The 26,814-nt window shown below is 36.9% G+C and overlaps 2 protein-coding genes across 2 annotated transcripts in view; both read right to left on the reverse strand.

Moving 5' to 3' along the window:
- Positions 1-700: 700 nt before the first annotated feature.
- On the reverse strand, positions 701-9,404 carry LOC148353578 (uncharacterized). The gene is made up of 12 exons (XM_088351876.1): positions 9,290-9,404; positions 9,156-9,200; positions 8,979-9,023; positions 7,007-7,072; positions 6,774-6,818; positions 6,609-6,668; positions 5,897-5,938; positions 5,624-5,686; positions 4,899-4,958; positions 4,580-4,642; positions 4,394-4,456; positions 701-911 (listed from the first exon to the last, which is right to left on the reverse strand). Exons 1-12 carry the CDS (start codon positions 9,372-9,374, stop codon positions 871-873), a joined length of 678 nt encoding a protein of 225 aa, XP_088208002.1. The 5' UTR covers positions 9,375-9,404; the 3' UTR covers positions 701-870.
- Positions 9,405-12,215: 2,811 nt separating this feature from the next.
- bean1 (brain expressed, associated with NEDD4, 1) overlaps positions 12,216-26,814 on the reverse strand; it is a 41,689-nt gene continuing 27,090 nt past the window's right edge. Inside the window, exons 3-5 of the mRNA XM_088350658.1 lie at positions 22,131-22,334; positions 20,287-20,422; positions 12,216-16,664 (exon numbers count right to left, since the gene is read on the reverse strand). Of these exons, the coding sequence (XP_088206784.1) occupies positions 16,340-16,664; positions 20,287-20,422; positions 22,131-22,334 (665 nt within the window). The 3' untranslated portion in view covers positions 12,216-16,339. The remainder of the gene's footprint in view (positions 16,665-20,286; positions 20,423-22,130; positions 22,335-26,814) is intronic.

A 26,814-nucleotide genomic window follows, 5' to 3' on the forward strand; every position in this document is an offset into this window, starting at 1 on the left:
AGAGAAAATGAAAAAAGGAAGTTAGAGCAAAATAAGTTAAAAAGAGAAAGAGACAAAGAGGAACAAAGGAAGCGAAAAAGAGAGACACAGAGAGTGAAAGAGAGAGAGACAAAGAATAGGAGAAAAGGGGTGGGAGAGATTGAAAAAGAGAGAGAGAGAGAGAGAGAGAGAGAGAGAGAGAGAGAGAGAGAGAGAGAGAGAGAGAGAGAGAGAGAGAGAGAGAGAGAGAGAGAGAGAGAGAGAGAGAGAGAGAGAGAAATACTAGTACAGTGTCTTTGTGAGAGGCACCTGGCTTTGGCAACCTTAAGTTGACATATTTCAACCTGCAGCTCGTTTTTTTCTTGTGCTTCTCTGAGTGTTGTCTCGCGGGCCGGATTAGATCCCTTAGCGGGCCTGATCTGGCCCGCGGGCCGCCTGTTTGACACCCATGATATAGACCAATCATGTTACAGTTCACGGATCCCTTCACTGTTCCGGTAGTAGGAGCACTAGTTCCCGTGATGTGTCTTGGGCAAGTACAGCCTGGCGGTGCCCATCCCTCTCTAGGCCATTTTTTGGGTACACACACACAAATACAACAGTACTGGTTTCCATGGCTTGAAGGAACAACCCATCACTAGAAAACACCGACGTATCCCATAATACACATTTTAATTATTTTAAAATAGAATTTTTATTGTGTTATCTTAGATATTTGAAATAGTCACAGACATTTTATACTGTTATCCGTGTAGATTTACAAATGAATAAACCTTGGAAGGTTGTGACGCCCTTCGAATCTTCTGCAGAATTGTCCTCCAAACTTTGGTTTTCTGAGTTGTTTCCTCCTCTGATCACAAAGAGCATTCGGATTTGTAAATTATGTTTGGATCAAACTTCTTGACCAGACCCAGTCCCTTCTTCGTCTGTAACTGTGGAAGAAAATGTCGACCATTTTAGCCATTCAATTGCAATCTTGATGAGATATACTGGAAAAAGTCCAGCGAGTTTCCAGAAGTCTCCATCAATGTTGCAAGTTGTATCACTTGATGAAAAAGAAGCATATTACTACTGATGCGTTATTTTATTTTGTAATGGGGTGATCTAACTGATTATTTTTTCCACCGTTTCAAAGCCGTTACCGTTACTGAAGGTCGAAAGCATTGCATTCTTTACATTTGTTTTGGTGCGTGCTTATGTATGTTTTTGTGTTTTTACCTAGGTTCTCGTGAATTTTTGAGTGTATTTATGTACTTTTTATGTTTACGTACATGAAGTGTGTTTACATACTTTTTGTGTGTATTTACGAGCGATTTCTGTGTTTACGTGTGTTTCATGTGTTTATGTAAGTTTTTGTGTGTTTTTACATACGCTTTTGTGCGTTAATATGTAGGTTACTTTGCGTGTTTATGTACGTTTTCACTTACATTTTGTGTGTTTTTACCTACAATTTTGTCCGTTTTTATGTACATTTGTGTGTGTTTTTGCGTACATTTTTTCTGCGTGTTTATGTACATGCTGATTGTTATTTCATTATATTGTTTATTGTTTATCTTTGTTGCACTTCGGGTGTAGGATAAATATCTTGCTGGTAAGGTGAAATAAATCTTACAAGGTTCTTTAACAGAACTACCTGTCTGGTCTTTTCTATTCTACTGACTTGAATAATGCTCGGAAAATTCCAAATTCTTTGACATACAACAACTCTTTTTAATGTAACGGAATAGTTACTTTCTCTGGTAACTAGTTGATTTTATTATAAAGTAAATTATGTACGAGGCGGCGTTGGCTCAGGGGGTAGATTCTTTGTCTTGGGATCAAGAGGTCATAGGTTCGATTCCCGTCTTTTATATGTCAAAGTGTCCTTGGGCTATATAAATGCATACCATTTACTTTCATCTGTGTATTAACTCAGTTACTTCCTGAAAGAAGTAGTAAGCAACTATAACTAATTACTTTCCTAAAGTAACGTTCCCAACACTGCCTGTCACTTACTTAGCACCAGAAATATGGTTGTTTTAGTATACTCACTGATATTATACGTTTACGTGTTGAACCACCTGGGGTTCATACACCTTTTTCATGGTCAAATTCAAGCACTTTTTAAGGACTTTCAAGGCCAATTTTTCAAATTCTCTATTATGATTAAAACAATTAATCCAGTGTGAATGATGTATTTTGATGATCCACAAATATATCTTTGATTCACATATGTGGTATTTTGCGTGTGCATTTTTCAAGACATTTGATTTTTACATTTTGAGTAAATTGCGAATATATTTGTGGATCTAAACAATTATGACTTCAATGTGGGTGACAAATTTCTCCCCATATAGGTGTTAGGTAAAAGGACGCTACATTTTCAGTTGCAGAAAGTTCTTCTCATTACAACTTACCACTGGAAAATGCTACCTTACATTTTGCACATCCCATAATGCATGTCAATAATTTATACATTATCCTTGCACTTATACACATTTTATAGTGCCCTGTTTAAGTGTAGCATATACCTGTCTCTTGGGGGGGGCAATAAGGACGATGACGCTTTATTGGACAGTGACATAAAAACTAATGCTAGCTACAGTTAATCATGAGGGAAGAAGAAATGCAATGGCAAAGCAAAGCCACCAGAAAGCTGTGTATGGGTCATTTTTAAGGTGACTTGCTGTGAAACACGGCAACAATTTCAAGCATTTATAATCACTTCACACAAAATTCAAGCATTTTCAATCCTTGAAAACACAACATTAAAAATGAAGCATTGTCAAGGATTTCAAGCATCTTTACGAACCTTGACTACCGCTTTTCTCACCTTAAAAATGTCTTCCTTTTTTAAAAAAAATCAACTTTTTAAAATTGGACTCAAGACTAATACAGCAGACCATTTACGTTTACATTTAATACAGTCTCCAGCTGCTTTATTTTGAAGCTAGAATAAGACTATAGGCGTGAGTAATCGCGACAAAGATCGCATTCGGTTTTCATTTCGGTAAAAGTTTGCCACTTTTAAACAAGCACATGTTGTTTGTTCTAATATCCTGGAGACAGACTGTGTTTTGCACGTAAAGATAGATTGCTCGATAAAATATACCGCCTGGCCATAGTCAAAGGCTAGCGTGGATGTTTTAGCAAACACAATTTGTCCCATGCAGTAGAAATAGTTATTTGTAGACCTTAGTTTAGTTGATAAATTTGGGCGGATTCCAATTGCCTCTCCTTGCAAATATCGTAAATGGTGGCACAATTAGACAGTTTAGGTGTGTTACATTTGACATTTGCTACAAAAAATTCAAGACTCACACCCAAAAAAAAACAATGTAAGTCGGTCATTTTGTTTGAAGCTGACTATTCGAACATTTAAGTCCATGGTTCAATTAAATCCGAATTCATTTAGGTTTAATAAAAAATAAATTTAAAAAATTAGCTACCAAAGTAATTGTCATTTCTAAAGAAGACTTTCGGGAAGAACTTCAAGAAGACTGTTTCTTTTTCCGTCTCTTTGTAAATCTTATAAACTTCCTTTCACTTCTCACATCGACTTTTAAAAGAAAATCTCAAAAATTGTCAAGGGTGCAAAAACCTTTTCATACGAATGTATATTAGCAAAAAATACAGGTACTATTGGTTTAAATAATTTTCTTCTTTGACTTTTTCTATTAAAACACCTTCCATTAATACTACTGGTAATACAACAACTGTAACTACTACAAAATTTTGGTTTTAATTCTCCTCCAATTTCTTATTACAGTTTTCATACCTGTCAACGTAAATGTATTCCCCCTATTTTAGTAAGTATTTTGACTATTGCTATTTTTGTTATTGGAAACTTTCTTTAAAATTAAAAAATATATATAATTTTCATTAGAATGGTCTGGTCTTGTCCATTCCAGCTGACATCCGGAACGTCCCATGCTCTGGTAGCAGACGTTAACGTCATCGTGGACTGCTAATATTGCCGCGGTATTCTACATAGTTTTTCTTGCTGTGAGTAAACCTTGTTGTGTTTGTAAGGTTTAGTATTGCTTAATAAGGGGAATTCCAATCATTAACAAGGCGAACAATTGGCCGTGGTTGACAGGTATGCAAACCTTCCTTTCTGTCTCTACCTTCTCTTCTTCCTCCCTTCTTCTACTCCTTCTTAATTATCTTTTATTAGGCAACCTGTTGACGTCTTTCTACTTTTTATCCTCCCTTTTTGTCTTTTTCATCTTTCAGATTATATTTGTTCACACTTACTTTGGAAACGTTGACATTTTTGTCACTCCTTTTTTACGCTGTCCAGTTTTGTTTCAAAAAATGGAAAAGACCTACCATTTATTATCCCTGGAATACATTTGAACTGCATTTATAACTTGATAATAGAATCTTGATTGAAGCAATTTGGCAAAAAGAATGGCAGCAAGTAGTGACTCACACTCCAGATTAAAGAAAATGTCCTCTTCTGTGTTGCCGCTCCCTTCCACACTGGTACCACTTGCTAAAAGAAATTGGGGAAAAAAACGAAATCTTCATATTGCTGTCCTTAAGTCCTAAGTGTGTAGTAGGATCTTTGATAATGCATTGAAGAATTAGAAATTGTTTGGATTCAGCGATGACTCACCTTCTTCATCAACGAAAAGTTGAATCTCAGGAATCCCACTCCCATCCTCCTGAAGTCCGCTTCCTGTGATCAAACCGATTGAAACAAACACTGAAAGAACAGTAAAGAACAGCCTTCTTGTTTTGTATGCGACTATTTGGTTTGATTTCTTTAAAAAATTCAAGCGACCTCCCCAATTCACTCCCTATAGTATAGGGCCTATACAGTATATAGTAAAACCCTCCTTACTAACGGAGAAGGTTTAAATACAATACTCTAAATTTGTTGCCTGATAGACAAGAGATTCAAAAATGGGGAAGTAATTTTTCATCGAACTTACCATCCTGGTCGACAGAAAGAAGCTCTATATTCCCGCTCCCCTCCTCAGTACCACTGGTCTCTGGAAGAAATTAATTTAAAAACACATTCTGCACTGTTCCAGCTTGCTGAAAGAAATTCATTGAATAAAACCAATATTGAAAGCTATTTTTTGCCCTACTTCGGTTTTATGATCTCTTAAATTTTTAATGGGCCAGTAGATAATATATTGAATAATTATAAGGAACTGAGTCAGAGGTGCTCAAAATAAAGGAACATGGCAACAAACGAACAAGGAGGCACAAAACAAATTACATGTACAAAAGAAAAATCTAACTTGACAAATCCCAAACCAGGAACAAAGACTGAAACCGGAAAAAGGGAAACGAAAGAAAGAAAGTAACAAGTGGGCACTACACTATTAACAAAATGTCCGAACAAGAAAACAGGAGCCAAAGGAAACATGTTGTGGCAGTGGTTATGCAAGGAACAAAATTACAAACAAAAAACAAATGAGAGCGAATCAATTAACAAAATATCCAAACTAGAAACGGGGAACAAAAAAAAAATCAGATGTAGCAATGACAGTGGAAATAAAATTGACCCGACAATGTGCGCTGTCCAAAATATCATTATAAATAAAGGCTCGGGATATTTTAAGGACAGGTGTGTGGTGACAACACAGACCTGGACACATCTGTTCCAAATCTGGTTGGAAGGTGGCAGACCAGATCCTAAAAGTCTCACCTTCTTCACCGAAGAAAAGTTGAATTTCAGGAACTCCGATCCCATCATCTTGAATCCCGCTTCCTGTAAAAAACATAGAAAGAACAGTAAAGAAGTCTTATTGTTTTGTATGTTGTCTTTGTATTTGATTTCTTGGGGTGCCCTCCGCTGTTTTTTACCTTTACAGTATATTCTGTAGTAAAATCTTCTTTATCAATTAGGAAAGCTTAGCTCAATTACTCTACTACTGGCTGATAGATAAATAATCCAAAATTATTGTGCTATTAAACTTACCTTCTTGTTCAGTGAAAAGTTCTGTATTTCCACTCCCAGTCTCTGAAAGAAATTGATTTAACACTAGATAAGAATGTTCGTGCAACATGAGAGCATCACCTGTGTTAGGTGACATTTCGCTTTTTGGCAGGGTCAATGGCACAAGAGAATAGGAAACACAAAAAGTAAAAAAAGGTGGAAACTAAAATCCTGAAATGATGTTGATATTCACTGTCATTTTGGTCTGGAACGATGGAATGTCTTTCTGTGAGAAATAGTGAGTCAATAAAATCAAAAGTCAGGTTTGGCGGTCAATTTTCACATACAGGGTAACCTACCTGACTGCCTCTGAAAGTGGTGGTGATGTGTACTTGTCTCCCCCTTTTTTGGGTGGACAGACACACAAGCATACGTGTATATCTATCTATCTATCATACATACATATACATACATACATACATACATACACTATATATATATATATATATATATATATATATATATATATATATATATATACAATCTTTGTGCTGTATATATAAACCAACTCAAGGAGGAGGGTTCAATTAATCACTAATCATGACACTTCCAAGCAGAGTATCGATATCGATTGATAACCTTTATTTACTTGGATCCGATCGATATTAAAATTACCAATATTGTCCACCCCTAATATTTGATTCCTGATAGACAAGTCATCAAACATGTGGACTCATTGTTCCATTAGACTTACCTTCTTGGTCCAAAAGAGGTTCTTCTGTATTCCCGCTTGCTTCCTCAGTGTTCACAGTCCCTAAAAATAAATTGATTTTAAAAGGCAATTTTGATAGGAAAATAACAAATTCATTCATAAATATTTCCCTGCTTTGTGTGGGGGTCATTAAATGATCAAACTCACCCTGTTGATCAAAAAACAGTTCCCCCTCTCCTGTGTTCAGAGCCGCTGAATTAAGTTTTAGGGGGGGTATTGAAAGGAAAAAGAAGAAAATTGTGCATTAGGGACATGAAGTTTAATCCATTGAATAAAGATTGTCTGGATTAAAACCCCGGTATCCCCTCCTCTATTTTATTCCCCAACAGCCTCAAAGTATTATTTATGTGTACTGCATGTGGCAACCGGTGATGACTCACATGTTTGCAGAAAAAATTGTGGAGCTAACTTTTCTTCTTCTTGATGATTTGCTTTTGTTGGGCAATCTATTCAGAGAAAAGTCAATGTTAACGTCACATTGTCTTGGATAGGGGAAGGCAAAGAATTCATACCGCCTGCAGGCCTTTTCAAACTGAAACTGTCAAAATATAAGACAATATATTAAAGTAAATAAAGTACTACCAATAAAGAAATCGTTTTGGTGTCAACTTTATCCCCATTCCCACTTTGTGTGTCTAAAACTAAAATCTTTCTACAGAAATACTACAAGAAACATAAACAAATTACAACAAAACTAAGTATCAAATTTAGTGCTTAAAAGCAGGGACCTAATACTTTATTTTGCTTTCATTCTGAAAAGAAAAGAAACTATCAAAATACTACAAAAATACCACAACAATAATAGTATAATACACAAGTACTACTACAGATAAATAACAAATACTACAGTTATATTACAAAATATTACAAAAATACTGCTAAGGAAATACTTCAAATACTAAAAAAATACCACTACAGTTATACTCCATTCAGGACATTGGCCAGAAGCGCTGCCTATCCCATGCTAAGAACATTATCGGGGACCCCTCTCACCCCCATCATGGACTGTTCACTCTGCTAGCCTCTGGGAAGAGGTACTGCAGTGTGCGGTGCAGGACCACCAGGTTCCGCAGTAGTCTAGTCCCCCTGGCCATTAGACTGTTAAATGGTCAATCTAACATATAGTTAACCTAAATCTAAACGGCTGCTAATCTGACTTTTTGCACTACTGGCAGTTCTTTATAGCTTGCCACTCCTTGCACATTTGCTCTCTGCACTATTGTACTTACAGCGTTATTGTTACAGTGTTAATGTTACTGTTTACCTGACCTGTTAACCTGACTGACTGCCCATTTTGCACATCTGGTTAGCTACTCCTCTTGCACTATCGGCACTATGGTAAAATACTATACGTAGCCATAATACAATACAACTTTTACTTATATCTGTACATTCAAGGAAACTGTGCGGGTCAGATGTATCGACATTTCGTTCTGTATACACGTGTACTAGAATGACAATAAAGTAGATCTGATCTGATCTGATCTATAATACAAAAATGCCACGGATATAGTGTGACAGAAATACTACAAATTACAACGACAGTAATATTACTAAATGCTACAAAAATACTACTATTGTAAATACTACAGAAAAACTACAGAAATACTACTATCAAGGTACTTCAAAATACACCTGAAGTAATACTATGATTAAAAAGATTACTACTACTAAATATTACAACAGAAATACTAAGTAAATACCGCAGATATTCTACAAAATGAAACTATGGAAATACTCAAAAATACTGCGGCAGAAATAACTAACAAAAAACTGCTATTGAAATACTACAGAAATATAATGACAGACATAATGAGAAAATTCTACAGATATACTACAGTTATTCAACTAAGGAAATACTACAGAAAACACTACAATGGAAATACTACAAAAAATACTACTGCAGAAACAGAAGAAACATACGACTATTGAATACTACTACAGAAGGGTTACAACATTAATACTAAGAAAATACAACAGATATGCTGGACTCCAATTTGTTGAAAATAATTTATTTAAAGACAATAATAAAGAAATAAAAAGTGTTGATGTCTGCATGTATATTTATCCATAAATGCAAAAATTGGATAGGTCGCCAATTTTTTAAACTCAATGCGGCCCTCAACTTCAAATACTGGCCCACACCTGGTCTTAGATATTTTCAATGATTTTTCTGTCTTAAAAATATATATTTTTCCTGGAGCTTCTCACTGCGGAATCTGATTTTAAAAATTACAAAAATAAATACAGGGACAGATCTTAATCATCCCTAAAAAATATTGATCAACTGCTTGTGAAAAAGGTTAAAGTGGCATATAGGCAGCAATTCCACAATTTACTGTACAAACTCACCATTACATTCAAACACATATTTATATGAATCTTCAGTCTCGCCTCCTGTTGGAAGAAAAGTTAAAATATCACGTTGGACTGCATTTTGATGACCATTAGATCAGAGTTTACACAATGTCAAAGGGCTGCTTGGTAGCAGTGCATAGTAGATAAATCTTGGTCCATTTTTAAACTCACCAGTAATCACTGCTTCGAAGTCAAAGAAAAGCTCGGTCTCGCGATCTGTCGGAAGAAACATTAACATGTCAAATCAAGTAACGGCCTCCCTCCTTTTCCTTCCACCAGGTCCCAGTAAGAACTATAGAGCGTACAATATCGAGCCCGTTCAGGTATGGAACGAGCCGAAACGACCACATAAGCCAACGCCAGCAGCAACAAGACAGCGGGAGCCCTCATGATGTATTCTCCTCAATGGAGCACGACAAAATTTCTATTTATCTTTTAGAAGAACCACTTTCTTTTAATAGTCTGCTTCCTGGGTGTGTTTGGAACATCCCAATCGCCAACTCCTAGGCGGAGTTTATCTAATTTTCCAGTCTGACAGATGTTAAGTATGCCGAAAGACTTCAGAAGACGTTTGGTATGTTTTTGGGAATACCACAAAAATATAGCACAGTCGTCATAACCATCAAACCTCTTGCGAGTGTCCCCCAAAGAAAGGTTTGAATCAAGACCCACTCTCGGTTTTGATAATGCATTTCGTTGCTGCTCATAGTTTGGCTCAGTTAAATGGTGGGCGGGATTCTTAAGCAATTATCCTGGTTGGTATGTAGGTGGGGCTCCTGTGCATGGAGAACAGTGTATCATCTCGCCTATCATCATTCCTCAAGTAATCTAATTTTGCAACCGCGATGTTTTATCTCGGGGTGCTTGAAGTCAAAGTCGTCCTGAAGGATTTCCTAACAATAATATTGCAACATGATAAAAATAGGGTTCAAGCTTACATTTATGTGGAAAATGAAATAATTTCTGGACCTGAAACTTAATATTACTTCTGTCTACAACCCAATTACAGAGTTCAAAAACATGATTGGAGTCATTGGTCAAAAAGGCATTTCGTCCAGTAAGAATGGGTTTCTTATCTCCCTGATTGACAACCAACCAGATTTCAGATGACGTTGAATGTAGAAGGGGATCCATCTAGCAACATGGTTTAACACTTGGTTTTAGCACACTACAATTGCTTTAGCAGGGGTGGGCCATGAAGTCCTGCAAGGCCTTCTCTGCTGGTCTAAAAAAAATAATGAATCATGTGAGGTGGATTTTATTTAGTCCATCAATAATTATCAAATAATTCCAAATTGTCTATCAGCTTCCTTTCAGTACTTTCCCTGATTTGCGCTGTTTCCAGATGTGTGTTTTCATATTTAAGCATTTAACCAATCACTTTCCAGCCAATAGTTGCTGCAAGGCTCAGAAATCTACCAGTGGGCCGTCACAAAAATCCTGAAGCCCACGTCCTGTAGTATCAGTCTCTTAGAAAGCTGAGGGTTTCGCCAATCAGATACTGAGTTGGCTTCCGAACGCCAGCTCGCTGGCGTTGAGAAACGTCAGATGTTTCACAAACTATGATTGGCTAGGGGGCATTAATCCACCAAAGTGATCATGCCAAGAGCTGTTAAACTTGAAGAGAAGAGCTACACAAGGAAATATCACTTTCAAAGGCTGGCTTATATAGCTGGTTCGTACGCGAACAACACATCACCAATACAGACTTAAGGCCCAAGTGTAAAGGGATATGCTAACTACCATTCACGGTTTACCTGCTTTGTGGCAGAGCTGTGATTATGCATTAGCTGGAGCTTGGGCAACATCAATGCCATCGTCCTTTGACACCAACTCTCAAAATGGTCGCTCCATTAAATGGGTTGATACCGCATATATCGCTTATCTACACTTATTCAAAATAGAGATTTTTCTTAAGGTCCATATATGTGTTTGGCTCTTTGTGTGTTGCCGTGACGAGATTTTGCGTGTGTGTCTGTGCGTGTGTGTGAATGTGTTTTCTCTTTCAGGCATCTTGTCTGACATCAGTTTTTACCTAAATAAAAGCGTGCTTCAATCTTTGAGTCTGTCTTGTATAGGTCAGTATTTTGCATTCAAATGACGCCAAACACTAAAAAATTATTTCATTAAACAAAATTGAATTAGTCATAGGTACCAAGATGTGTGTTTGCTGTGGCGTAATTAGGTGACTAATTTGCTAACTAATTGCAATCAACCACATCTTTTATTTTCTTTCGTTTTTCTTTGGTAAGGTAATTTGTTTTTTATGGAACGCAACCAAACCTGATGACATCAGAAGGCTTTTTAAAGGTCAAAATGGCACCAAGGTATGAAAACGGTAACGAATAGCATGATGGAAAAATATTATATCACAACCAGGTTTTAATTAATGTAATTTACTGGAGTTGCTTTTTCACCCAAGGTCTTGGACGACATGCAGTTATGGAACCATAAATGAGGATTTTATTTAAGGCGATGGTCGAAAAAAAACAAATAGTGAACCATAAAAAAAAATTAAAATTAATGTGGCAATAATCTACAAGACTTGTTCATACAAAAAATGATGTTGCTGATTCAAAGCAATTGTACGAAGGAATAAACCTATACATCTACCATGAAGTGGTAGATTTTTCTCCATGAAGTGGTAGAAATATTTTTGTTGTTTTTGACTACCTTACATTAATATAGTCATTGAGTTCTATTTTTCAAACTCACAATTATTCTGCAGGCAACATTTGTATACAGTATAAATCCGTATGTAGAATTTCCACAATCTGCTAATCTTTGTGTGAGCAAAAACACTTTCGGAATAATTATTTGTGTTGTTTACTCTATCAAGCAATCAATCATGCAATTGCTGTTTTTACTGAGGTAAAAACGTTTGTACTCATCTGTTCTGAGGATGAATACAACTACCCAACACAAAATTCTGCTGCCCCATTGACCCAGGATTGTAATGATGCAACATTTTTATAAAACTTTACAAAAAAAAAAAAAAAAAAAAAATATATATATATATATATATATATATATATATATATATATATATATATATATATATATATATATATATATATATATATATATATATTGTTTTGCAAACATGTAATTTTCATCTCCAAAGGCCTCCTATAATACATCTATGGGGTTAAAACGTTTTATTTTATTTTTTATTTTTCTGGGTCTTGCAGCGTAAAGAGGATTTCATTGAAAAGACTCTTTCCACACAGGTTTTGGTTTCTGTGATTTTATTTTTTATTTTCATGGTCAAACACTTAAAAAAATGTATGGTGGATACAGTTAATATTTTTGGGATCCTAAACTAGCCTTGTAGATTACTGCACATTGACTAATCTGCTTAATGCAACGGCAACCCTTACACAGATTTAATAGTTCAGTAGCACTTGCTAGGGGCCATTATTTTGCACTGAAACTCATGCATGTTTACTAAAAGCTTTTTTCTGTTGACAGCAGTTTGAAGCTTCATTTTGATCATTGGTTCCATGAAGCAATCACTGGTAGTAATGAGACTCTTTGGTCAAATAAATAAATTAAAAGTAGTTGAAAAATTCTTACTAATGTGTCCCCACAGCTCTGTGTGCCTCTACTGCTGTATTTGTTTTGCTATGACTTAAAGGCGGTCCGTTGCCTATGTCAGAGCTGAGGAGAAACAACAAAAACAATGGGGTGAAGTAGGTGGTCTTCTGGCAAGAGCCCAAGACTGTTGATTTAAAGTCGACCTAGGGAAACATCTCAACTTCCCAGAGAACATCGCGGTGACCACACTCAGGCCTGACATCGACCTTGTATCAGAAACAACAAGGCAAGTGGTCCTGCTGGAATTGACTGTTCCCTGGGAAGACAGGATGGAAGAGGCTTTTGAAAGGAAGAGAGTCAAGCATGAGGAATTGGCAGGCGGATGCCGAAGCAGGGGATGGAAGACCCGGTGCAATCCCTTTTTAACAAAGTAATACAGTCTGCGATTTAGTAAGACTCACTTGTGGCTTTAAAGAAGAAAATACATAATGACATTAAAATACATGGGTCAAACAAAAGCAGACATTTAAAAGCCAAAGCACTACCCTGTTGTATGGAGATTAACAGAATATGGCTACAGCATTAAAGGTAACAGTCTTAGTGCTAAAAGGCACATTTTAAGTTTTATTTCAACAAAAATATACTTGGACATCAAACCGGGAAGAAATGGTTTTGATTAAAAAGTGATTTATTTAATTCCACAAGCAAAAAATACTGGTAAAAAAACTAAGACTAAAAGGAAGAAGGACAAGAACCAGCCGATAAAAAGAAAGAAGGGCTGCTAACGTCAGTGTTGATACATGCTGATGCCTACGGTTGTTCGTGTCTCCGGATGATAAACACACCAACATGTTTCTGCTTTAATGTATTTTAAATCAATGGCCTTGGGCAATAACTCATTCATTCATTCATTCATTCATTCATTCATTCATTCATTCATTCATTCATTCATCCATTCATTCATTCATTCATTATCTGCACCGCTTATCCTCAGTAGTGTCGCGGAGGTGCTGGAGCCCATCCCAGCTATGTTCTGGCAGTGGGCAGTGGATGGCCTGAACTGGTTGGCAGCCAGTCGCAGGGCACACAGAGACAGACAACTCATTCGCTCATTCACACCTAGGGAGAATTTGGACCGGCCAATTAACCTGACATGCATGTTTTTGGAATGTGGGAGGAAACCGGTGTGGCCGGACGAAACACACTCAAACACGGGGAGAGCATGCAAACTCAACAACAGTAAGCTTTGATCCCATGACCTAAGAACTGTGCCGCACATGTGCTCACCACTGCACTGCCGTGCTGCCCTGGACAATGACTGCAACTATAAAATACAAAATTCCCCTTGGTTGTTGCCATGTTTGTTTTACGCCAGGAAACTGTTTGATATCAGCACATTCTTCTATATTTGGCTTGGCTCTACTAAAGGAACACTGTGTAATTTGTGACCACTAGATGTCGCTGTAATTGGTAATGCAACCGAAAATGAGTGACACAGAGAATAAGAAAAACTAGAGACTCAAAGTGACCAAACCGCACCACTTTTCTTCTAAAACATTTTCATAGCCTTTTAAAAGGTGTTTGGCTTTTGGGGGTAACCTTAGCAGTAAGATGGTTGATGATTTTATCAGCCTTCTCAATGTGAACCTCATGCTGTGTAAAATAAATACAAATTACTTGACCTGAGAGTAAATATAAAAATGCACTTTTATACGATAGTTCATGTATTTTTGCTTATGATTAAAATCAATAGTTTTGAAAATAAAAATGAATTAAGTTTTCTACACAATTGTTCTTTTATTGGACCTCGTGTATACTTTCCTTTGTGATAGGGTCATAATGCAATAGCCAATTGCTCTGTGAACTGGCAAAAATGTAGAATCGAAACGCCAAGAGGCCAAATGATAGAAAAAGCGCCCACTACTGTAGTTTAAAGAACTTACTCGTTTAAACTTAGGTATTAGTGCTCTCAGGAGACAAATCCAATTTTGGGTTTTTTTTTTCGTCATTGGAGGACATTTTGGTAGTTGGCGTCGCATTATAATCATACTGTTGTCCAAGGACTAGCTAATACTCAATTATGGTTCAACTGCTATATGAAGCAGCGCCATTTATCAGTAGCTAAAGCAGTAGCAAACATTAACATCATCATCCTTCATCAAAATCCTCAAGAAGGAGGCCTCTAGAGAAGGATAAAAACAGTTTATTTTTATTTTTTTTGTTAAAATCAAATTCTGTAATTAGAGTACGAGGGGCCCATACAACATAATATTGTGAAGAAATATTTTTGACTTCTGCTTTAAAATACAGTTGTCGGTGATGGTGGCAGCGGGCTTGCAAGTGAAGCAGTGATTTGTTATTTTCATAGTGTACATTGCGTAAAGAATTGGGTCCAAAATGGAGAGGGTTTAGGATTCGGGGGAGATACAAGTAGAAGCAAGATGGCGGACAATGATGTGAGCTCCCTCTAAGTAAGTCCCAAGTTTTTTCAAAATAAATACAAATTTCTCAACCTATGACCATTTTAAAAAATGCATGTTGATATTATAGTTCATGCACTGTATTTTGACCTATTTTTTAATTCTTGTTGTTTGTTTTATTGAATTGGTTTTTCTTTATTACTAACAAGCGCTAAATAATACACAATGTCCCTTTAAGAATGCTCTTGCTGGTTATATGCTAACATATAATGAAAAAAGCCATTGACTAATGAGGAGCATCAATTGTTGCGTTACCACAGTTTTTTGGCCATATTTCTCAGCCAATTTTTTGGAATGTACCCAACTGTGAAATTGTTTTTTTTACCACTAGGAGGGGCTAAATTCTTCACACTATCCCTCTAAAAATTTGCTAATTGTGCTGCTGAGTGCTTTTTGGATCAAAATGTCTATTTTAGATAGTTAGTAAATCAAGCAAAGGTTCTCCTTTCTTGTGGTGTTCGACATTTACAATGTCTCTTTTGCGTCTTTTATTAAAGATGACTAAGACCGTATGTGCCCAGGGAGGATTTACAAAATGAATAATTTGACAATGAATGCCTAAATATGATGTGAAACCATAAGAAAACACATCTTGGGAAGTTTCAGATGGATCAGACACATTTAAGACGAGCTCCAAAGCCAATTTAGACCTTAAACATTTGTGTGGTAAGTTGTATTTTTATATTTTATTTATCGCTAATTTTGTTTCAACTCAGTTGCATATGCTATATGGGCCGAACCACATACTCAAGTGAAAAGTATGGCGAGTGAAAATGCAACAAGGAAAGTGACGGAGAAAATGTGTTTGCTCATAGTTTTACACCATATTCAGGCCCTTGCTTGTCGAACTTATTATTTTGGAAATTATCCCTTTACTGTATACCGGTAGTATAAAGACCACTCTATTAGGCTACTGTACCAAAATGGCTTAGGTGCACCTTATCAATTTGTCTTACCGATAGAAAACATAACATGAAGAGCTTCTTCATGTTTTCACATCATATTCAGGCCTTCGCTGCCGAAAAATCAAAAGTTTAAAAATAAGGATAAACCTTGTCTATGCCTAAGAATATTTAAGAGACCTGACATTCTTTAGTCCTGGATATTTGTCAACAAAGCTATTTGTGACTGCAGGTGGTAGTACTGTGTGTTCTTGTTTGCCAGCCCAAGTTCTTCATGGGGTCCTGCCGACACTGCAGTGGTCCAAAAACAGGAAGAGCTTTTCAGTGAGCTCCAAGAATTGGTTTAGTCCGTTATCTCTCTGAAAAAAATACTGTTGTCTTTATTGGAGTTTAGTCCCCAAAAAGTGTAAAAAGTCCATAAGTCCTGAAGAGTTTTTTATGAGGTCTGCCTGATATCCGACTGTGGCCTATTACTGTCGCAGTCTGTTTCGGATTGGTATTTGGAAAGGTCGCTTGGTGCAAGGGGAAGGGTACGCCCATTCTCAGCCACAACAGCTTCGTATGGCGGCGCTGCCTCCAATGGGTAAGAGATGTGCGAAATTCGTTGACGCTCCGAGTGAGGTGAAGCGATGCCGGTCGAAGTGGGACTTCTTCGCGCCCTGTCTGAGTCATCCGGTCGAGGGTCCCAGAGCGAGTAAGGTGGCGGGTCATCCGCAGGGATGTAAATGTGAGCGCAACCTGGGCCCACGCATTCGTCGTAACTGTGAAGAGGAAGAAGAGAAATACAGATTAATTTTCTTCAAGGTCATTTTGAAAGGTGCCCAGGATAAGTGCACCTGTTCATGCTTGCAAATAGTGACATAAAAACTTTCTTTACTGTAACTAAGGACTAAGGACAAAAAGCAATTCCACCGTCAAAGGGTGTGGAAATCAAACGAACAGCAACATTATTGGACAATAGTAACAATGATGAAAACAGAGCTTAAAACTCAAAATAATGAACAAAAGTGAGGTATAACAGGCAAAATAACAAACTGGTATCCTATGCAATCTTAACTTACAACAGCACATGTCAAGTCAAGTCACATTTTTTTATATTTAGCCCTTAATCACAAAAATGTCTCAAAGGACTGCACAGGATTACAATTACAGTACACCATTACCTGTTCTTAAACCAACATGCGGGCAAGAAAAAACTCAAAACCTCAGCGTGAGGAAAAAAGAAACCTTGAGAAGGGGCCTCACAAGTGGACATCTCAAATAGTTAGCCTTGAGCAAAATACAGAGGAAAAAACTCATGTTTTGTTTTTACAAGTTATGTTTATTAGTGTAGACCTTAATGACAAAAAGTCTTAAAGCGCTTCACAGACCACCATTACAAGAAAGTTTGATCACATTACAATTTTAGTGGACTTGCACTGGCTCTCTGTCAGTTTAAGATGTGATTTTAAGGTTCTGTTGGTATCATACAAAATTTTGCATGGACTTGCCCCTTATCTTTCTAATTTACCCCTAATGTTCCTGCTGGGAAAATGCTGTTCTACTCGTGATTCCAAAAGCCGAGTAGATATCCGCAGTTTCGAGAGTGTTGGGACCAAAAGAAGATGAGATTTCAGATTACTTTTGAGAAATTCAGTTTAAAATTCTTAGAGTCAAGTTAAGTCAAGTCACATTCATTTTTATAGCCCTTAATCACAAAATATCTCAAAGGACTGCACAGGTTTCACTTACAACATCCCCTGATCTTAGGGTAAAAAGTAAATGATATTTTACACACAAAAAAATACAGGAACATGTCCAATCTATTTAAACGTTTTTCTCATTAATTGAATAAAAATGTACAATTCAATGGAAAATATTTTTTACAAATAAGCACACTGCTGACAGTACTGGAATAATGTAATCCATCGCTATAACACGGGTCACTAGTCACGGTTTCGCTGCATTATGGATTTGCATCGTGCATTGTGTTCTGCATTCTGATTAGTTAACAGTTTTTAATTTTGCTGTTCTTTGATTTTCACACCCTTAAGGTTGGATTTGCTTTTTTACCCTGGGAGCTTTGATTAAAAAAGGGCTAAGGGGAGGGCTTTTAGAACAGATTTGGAAATTGGTCTTGTGAGGAGTTTTTTTGGGACAGTCTTCTCTTGTTCGCCATGTAAGATTAAAATTAATTGACGTAGCCTCTCCTTTTAGTGCCTAAACTACAAAATTATCACCAAGAAATAAAACAGTGACATGATTTCAAAGGAACTGAAGACAATCTGGATAAAGCCGACATCACACGTCCTTGTCACAAGTCGTCCTACTTCAATTCTTCTTTTTTAAAAAAGCCCAAAGACGTTTTCGTCATGTAAAAGCTACAAAAGTGGACGAAAAGGGAGCTTTCCGCCCGAAAGTGGAAAGAGAACGAACAGTCTTGAAATTTGTTAGAAATCAGAATCTTTCATTTCCGTGTAGCCTAAATCTTTGATTATAGCAGCACTGAGACTGGAGGTTGTTTGAAATGTTTTTTTTAATCAAATGTCCTTATAATGGCAATCATTGTCATACAGTAGTTTAATAGAAATTTAGACAGCGGAATTTTGCAATGTGTACTCTGTTTGTCTGCAGTCCATTTATTTACACTTTAGTGAGATAGGAAAGAACCAACACAAAGTATCAAGAGTTTTGGATTAACATGTGGCCGTGTTCCAACGATATTGACCCTCCGTGGATGGATCTCTCCGTAAAGATACAATATTGAAAACATAAAAATGTATAAAATGCATTTCAATAATGTTTCATCTTATTTTCTCCGGATAAGCAAATACCTAGAAATGCCTCATTTTAAAATGGTCGGTAAAAGTATCAACTGCTTTCTTCTTGTCATTTTACTGTCTTAGAAAATAAGAAAAAGCTAAACATTATGTAGTCATTCAATTTTAAGTAGGGAATTCCACTCAAGGTATTTATGTAAATATAAGTATAAGTCTATCATTTGGGTGCAAAATTTTATGTATTATTAGTATCTGGTATCTGACTACAGCAGACTTGCATATTGATATCAGATTGAAAATATTTGTGTTACACTGCAACAAATAAAGTCCTATCCCCATTGACAGAACAAACTGTGCTTCTAACATATGTAAAATATTTCTTAAGGCAGACATTTTATCGAGCCCTTGTTATAGAATGAGAACAGATATCAGTAAAATAAACATTATCCATTGTATGCAGGAATCAGAGTTAAGATCGGGCCTAAAAATCCAATTCAACCCGGCTCGCCGGTATTAATGCCTGACCCATTACCAATTACTGTAAAAATCGGACTATAAGCCGCGACTTTTTTCCAAGTTTTTGAATCCAATAATGCGGCTAATTTATGCAATTTATGTCAGGGCCCAGGGGCGCTCGAGCATTAAAGGTAAGAGTGAGAGAGGTGGATTATATTTATCGAGGAAGAGGCTAGTTTAATGTAACTTTGCACTTTGAGCATGATTAAAACTAGCAAGAACAGACTCTTATCAATGGAAAAGTTGTCAATCTAAAGGTCAGGGCTTACTACCATATTAGGAATCGTTTTACTAGTCAGTTTATTTGTAAAGGGAAACAATGTGGCGAGATGCACGGATTATAAGACACAACGTCCAGCAAAGCAGAAATGTTTTAGACAGACTTCTATTTATCTGTCGGCATAATTGTGTGTTTTGGGATAAATATTTTACACGGTTGGATTCTATGGATTGTCCTTTATGTAACGAAGCCATTTGTATTGTCTTTCTTTATGAATATTCAATGTGGGCACATGCGGCTAATAGTCAGGTGCGAGCTTGATCCGGGAACAAATCAACCTTGTATGTAGAGGGGCCACTGTAAAAGTTTTCTTTACCACTGGAAATATACCTGTAAGCTTAAATATTTGAAAACATAAAAATACACTCCAAAAAAATATTCTGAGAATGGAGTAAGATTTTGATTTTTAGTATGATTGTTTTTCAGTTTACCATCCTCTAATGAAAAAATAGAACATTTCAGGTGGTAAATATTTATTTTGACATAGTTATCTTAATATTTTTTTCCCTTACGCTTCTCCTTATTCACCTTCTTACCTCTTTCTCTCCTCCTTTTACACACCCAAGCTCACATAGCAGAGAGAAGGGTGTATTTGAATTATTAATGTTGCCAATTAAACCAGCTGACATTTAGATCAAACACACCATTTAGCCTTTTTAGACACACAACCGCACACACAGCAGCATCCAAAGGGCAGCAAAAAGGAAGTGTCACTTTCCAATAAACAACGACAGGAGAGTTCGGTCAGTAAGGAAACTTGGAAAAGAGAGTTTTCTCTATGAGTGAATACTTTGAAAGTATTTTCACAAAAAAATGAATGATGCTCACCATGGCGGAGAGTCGGGAAACAGATGGTTGATTTGTGACAGGCTGTAGGAGTCAAAGTCCAAAACCGGTGTAAAGTCCTCTATGCAGGTTGATCTCAGTTCCCCAACAGAACCTCCGTAGGAGTAAGCCTCTGGACCTACAATAACGAGATCACATGAACCAAAACAGATTTTACAATATGTTGGATGATACTCTTTATGGACCAACAATGTGGCCCAAATTTTGATTTTGACTAAATAAAACTTAGCTCAGGAGGTAGAGCGCTCGTCTTGGGATCAAGGGATCCCAGTTCGAATCCCGGCTCGTCCGTGTTACATGTTGAAGTGTCCTTGGGTAAGACACTGAACCCCTATTACCCCCAATAAGCAGATTAGCGCCTTACATGGCTGCAAGGCCGCCATTGGGAAATGTAGAGCACATTGTAAAGCGCTTTGGGAAGTCATTGACTTGAAAAGCGCTATATAAATGCAAATCATTTCATTGGGGCGGCGTTAGCTCAGGATGGAGAGTGCTCGTCTTGGCATCAAGAGATCGCAGGTTCGATTCCCCTTGACTTGAAAAGCGCTATATACCGGTAATTTTCTCTTATTTTAACTTTACAATGTTGGGATTTGCTGTAAGTATCTAGCACATAAACACCCTCCAGAGGGCCGCCAAAGAACTGTATCCCACCTACGTACATTGACAGTACGTACAGATTCCTAGCATTAGATCATTGACGTTTCTGCCCGTCCTTTTCGCTTCTTTAAACACTTGATGCCTGCTTTGTGACTCGTAAGACTTTTGCATTCATCCAGCCTTGACTCTTTTGGACTGTATTTTTGTTTCCCGTCATCTCACCTCTCCCCTCTGCAGAGAACCTTTTGTTCCTCGACCCTTTTAAAACTGTCAACGTAACGCATGTGTCAACGGTTGGAGCATCTCCATTCATCGTTACATTTTCTTTTTGAAATTGTTAAAAATATTATGAAAATTATTAATACAATCTGTATTTAACGTATTCCTTAAATTGAGCCCCCCTGCGACCCTACTGAAGATAAGCGGTGCAGATAATGAATGAATGAATGAATGAATTGAGCGCCTGCAGATGCAGAGAGAGGCACGTAATTCTCTCCCCTCACGGCAGAGGGCGATAGTAAGATTGTAAGACAGAGGATTCTCGATTGGCAGACGCCTCAGCTCAAAGCAATAGAATTAGTGATAGTAATATAAGGTTATTTTTTCTTGTTGCATGGACTTATTTTCTTAATGGAAGATATCCTTTCCATTAATACTTTTATTTAAAAAGCTCGGCTCATATACTACATTCATACGTTACATTAGGAAAATAAAACATTTATGGTTATTACAGTTAATGTATTGGTATTTTGTGTTTGTTTGTTTTTATGCTGTCCCATTCAAATAATGAATAAAATGTACGTTATTTTAAAAAAAAATTAAGGATGATGTGAAGTAAAAAAAATTACAGCAACCTTGGTCCAGCTGGAGTATAATTTTCTTTTTTACATATGCCCTTAATTTCATATGCCAATTTTGAAATTCAACCCTTTTTTTTACTACTATCTTTTCTTTCAGTTTCAAACCTGTTTTTAATTTCAGATCCTAGTTTACTACGCCAGTTTGTTGCAAAGTACAACATCCATATCTTCTATAGAAACTATGAAAATAAGAAGTGTAATATTAATACCTTACTATTAATAAAATACTATTACTCACAGTTATCAAATCATTTGTATTTAATATAGAATATTTAATATAGATGTCTGAATGAGTTTCAATTCAAAAAACCCATTTTAGGACATTTTCAGGTTGGCCTTTGACTTAAGCATTGTGTCTTTACGGACCGTAATTGGCTCTCAAGTGCGTGTTCCTCAGCCGGCTGTCTTTGCGCAGGCTGCCCACGATGATGGTGATGCAGGACAGGAAGAGGACCAATCCTATGACGATGCCCGCCACCACCAGCGGAGACACCAACAGAGACGCCTCACCCCCAGACTCGTGTTCACTCCTGCAGTCTGGGAACTCCCCATGGCTCTGGTTCGAGCTCACTGTCAAATGATGGGAGGATCAGTCAAGTGCATTCAAATCCATGTTGCTCTTGTCAACATGCTCGTCAACCTTAGCCAACCACCATGTTAATGGTTGCAATTTCCCTTAATAGGAGAAAATACACCTTACGAGCACTATGCAGCACACATTTATTCACAGTAAGACAGACTATGTAGAACATATGTCAAACTCATGGTCCCGGCAAAGGCAAATGTGAAGTGCAAAATTTGACTGAAAAAAAGAGCATTTGCATGTGTTTGCAGGAGTTTTTACACGTTTCTATAAGTTTTTAAATCTCACAACGAAGTTACCATATTCAGGTGAGCATTTTCATTAAAATTTAAAATAAAAAGTGGAAGACCTTTAAATCATGAAATCAATACTTTAGATTAGTGATTCTATGCTATTTTTGTCACTCTTCAGTCTGCAAGAGTTTCCCCGAGGTAAATAAACTGTAGTGGAAATGAATTCAATATTGTTTTTTTTTTGTAGAAATGTACAGTTTTGTAATAGTAACCATAACTGGCTGGTGTGCTATGGGATTAATGAAAACATCCTAATACGTCTGTCCCACTTGTATGTTAAAAATGTAAATACCATGTTCTTTTTAAATCTATTTTTCATTGCTATATCGAATCTATTTGTATTTTATTAATATATTAAACAAATGATTGATTTTTCTTTTTTTAAATAAAGGTCTTAACACAGACCCATGAGGAACTCCACAGTAATACGTAACATTTTTGAATTGGTGTTACCAATTTGTACATATTGAAATGTATTTGATAGATATTACATAACCCAGAGATGAGCAATTACTTATATTCCAAATTAATGCTTTTTTTGAGTACGCTAGTATATTCTTGTCTATTGTAGCCGCACTTACCCCTTTGTTGAGAGTATTATGTTGCGTACATTTGGGGAAGGAAACCCCAAGCCAAAAGAACAGATTAATAAGGGATGGGGGCCACCAGGTTGTACTTGTCCAAGACACACCATAGGAAGTGGTGCCCCCATGACCCACGTGGTTAAAGAATCTGTGATAGTATTTTCTAGTACACACGTCACGCTTGATTTCAAATTGGTGGAGGGACCCTAAAATGGAGCCGTGAAGCGAAATATCCAATATTGCATTTCAAGTAAATTTATTCTCGCTAACACGGTGGGGCTTGCTAGGAGCGAGAGAGCAGCGTGGAGAGATGTCATGTTATGTAACAGCTTTATTCTCCTATCACGGGTACTTTGACGGCTTACTCTCCGCCATCTTTTCCGAGCGCCCTGTCGTTCCCCCGAAGGACTTACTCCACTTCAGCGCCTGACAGATAATTAGAGCTACACTAGCCACACTGAGCACACACAACACACAGGATTTTTCAACCATTTGCATTTAGTTTTCTTTCGACTTTTTGGTTGTCATCGTCATCTCTCTTGCAGAGCATATTCGTGCTAAATGCTAATATTTGTAGCACTTTGTTCATGTAGCTCATTGTTAATGTAGCACAGTGATTTTCAAATAGTGAGGCGGGCCTTCCTTGGGGGGGCATAAGGCTCTATCAAGGGGGCTTGGGCGCGTTTGACCTCCAGGAACTTTTTTTATTTTCTTTACCTTTCCAAAGAATCACGTGAAATTGCATCTCCACTACACTAGGGAGAAGTGGTGCTTTCATTGACAGTGTTTTGTTGACAATTATCCTCCACGCCGAGCATATAGGACGGAGAATAAATATCAAGTATGTAGTGTAGATGCTAAGTGGAGCAAACCCTCAAATGACCCCGTTAAAAAAAAAAATTCGGATGAGGACACAGACTTCTGGGGGAGGGCTCGAAAGGATTCCTTCTTCCGAGTGGGGGCCGTCCAAGATAATAATTGAAATGCACTGATGCAGCATGTGACTTGTAGAGCTTACAACTACAATCGTGATTTTTGTTCTCACTACATTGGTGTCATTTTTAAAGATTAGTAGTCATTCACTCATTTTTTTTATTCTAATTGGATTGAAATACTTTCTAAGGCAAAAATTGATTAACCAAAAACAATAGTTCCTTCAAAGAGAAGTAACACACCGTAAAATAATACACATAGAATGGTGTGTAATACAATAGTGAATAGAGATTATCTGAGGGATGTAGCCTGCAGGCCTTGACTCCGACATAACTGGTCTACATACCTGTCAACCTCAGCAAATGTCTCCCCTTTTTAATGATTGCAATTTACTTTATTGTGCGATAAAAAACCTTAATAACACAACACGGCACTTATTTACTCACAGAAAGACAGACTATGTAGAATATAAACAAAGATAATTTGTATAAACAAGTTTATTTTATTTACTAAATAAATGCTTGATGAGGACAACATTTGCTAGTGTACCACAACCGTTTTTGCAATATACGATGGCGTTGTCATCTACTAACAAGTCACTGAGACTAAGAAAAGCCTAAATGGGCAAGACGAGATAGGTCTAACGAAAAAAACAAGTTTTTAAAATGTATTTTTAAAACCATTTGACACCATTATTTACAGGAAAAAAATGACTGCCAATATGAGCCTCAACTTTTTTAAGTAACTGCAGGAGGGAGTCAACTTTAGAGGCATATTTGTTGATATGGGCCACAAACTCTGACATTATTATTATTTCACAAATTTGATCAAATCATCACACAACACAGAGTGAAATAAGGTGTGCCAAAAACTTGCTTTTGTCTGGAGAGCAGGATTATATATTCTGTGGCTCTCTCAAAAAAGTTTTTTTTAAAAGAAATTTTGTTTTTAATGGCTATTTGGGTCAAATAGGTTCTCGACCCCTGGTCCTGTGCAAACAAAAATGAGCCCTACAAAAAACAAGGAAAAAATCAAACTCATGAGTCAAAGTGACCAAAAAGCACCATTTTCTTCTAGTTTTTCGCAAGGCTTTACACAAGGTATTTAGTGGGACCCTTCCTTTTAATATTTTGCACAATTGTATAAGCTCCCTCTAGGTGAGCTGCGTATTATGAAAATTAAATGCAAATTTTTCCACACAAGTGTTTAAAAAAAACGCATGTTTATATGATAGTGCAAGTATTTTTGCTTATTATTCAAATAAATATTTTAGAAAAATTGAAGGTGCTAATACACAGTGTACCTTTTAAAAGTAATTTAAACTTTTTTTTGCATTTGTAGGGATCTGTTGTGTAAACCGAAGCAAATAATCCGGTTTAGGATGATGACAATAGAGGACGTGATGAAAACATCAAATGAAGAGAGAATCACGTTAGAAGAGAGCAGACAAAGATGCCTCGAAGCGCTTGTGTGACGTGTCAAGAATGCCGTCCCGGGTGCTGTTCTCGGCAAGAGAACATTTCCCTCGTCTGGGGAATGGTTGAGAATGCAACACGACGGCAGTCAATTCAACAAACCGGCCTGAGACAAGATGCAGGAGAGAAAGTCATATCACACACTCAAAAATTTGATAGTGAGTGTGAATAATAGCTCAAACAAGAGCCACTGAGAGACTAAACATGTTTTACTTTGTTACAGTGTTCTAAAACCCCTGAAAACAGATCTTTTTTTAAACTAAAAGAGACAGTGTGTATTATTTGACCACAAAATGTCGCTGAATGATGTAATGCAGGTCTGCAACTTGAAATCTTAATATTTAAAGCCTTACACAAGCCTTATAAGATAGGAAACTCATACTGTATATATTGCTATTCATTAAAAAGCGTTAAGAATGTTTGTGTCATGTTTGCGTCATGTTTGTTCTCCTACAGAAACATTTTCCATTATCAAGTTTTTTTGAAGTGCCAGGGAGCCTCTAGGAATCGTCAAAGAGCCGCATGCCGCTCCAGAGCCGCGTGTTGCTGTAAGGCAACTGAAAATAAGTGCTCAAGGAAGAATATAAATTACGTAGACTCAAAGTTATCAAGAAGGCAGAAGAGTTTATTCTTTTTCTAACATTGGACACCTCCAAATGAGTTGCATAGGATGCCAGTTTGTTATTTTGACTATCATATCTTTCTGTTGTTCTTTATTTTAAGCATTATGCACTGTTTACATCGTCGTCACTATAGGCCAATAATGTTGATGTTCTTTGAATTCCACACCCTTTAGGGCAGGTCCTTTTTTTAAACTAGGAGATTTAATACAACAATAAGGGCTCAAATGAGGGCTTTTAGAACATGTTGGAATTTGGCTTTGATGTCTTCCATCCTTCTTTTAAGTGTCTATCTATCTATCTACCTTGGTCATATCCCTCAAGAGGGGTGACCGACAGCAAGACACACACATACAATAACAAAGAAAATAAAAGATATTTTTGCTCATTACTTTAATCAATACTCTTTTATAATTACTTTTTTTTTTACCATTGTGAGGCGCTAAATGATAAACTCTGTCCCTCTCAAAAGATTTAATTAACTTTAGACATCAACTAAACTTTAAATGTATCAAAGGCGGGCAACTATGTCAGCTTTCTTTAGGTTAGGCTCATTTACGTA

This window comes from Urocampus carinirostris, chromosome 13 (genome assembly GCF_059441175.1).
Source record: "Urocampus carinirostris isolate Australia breed hairy pipefish chromosome 13, RoL_Ucar_1.0, whole genome shotgun sequence".
In the NCBI taxonomy this organism is placed as follows: domain Eukaryota; kingdom Metazoa; phylum Chordata; class Actinopteri; order Syngnathiformes; family Syngnathidae; genus Urocampus; species Urocampus carinirostris.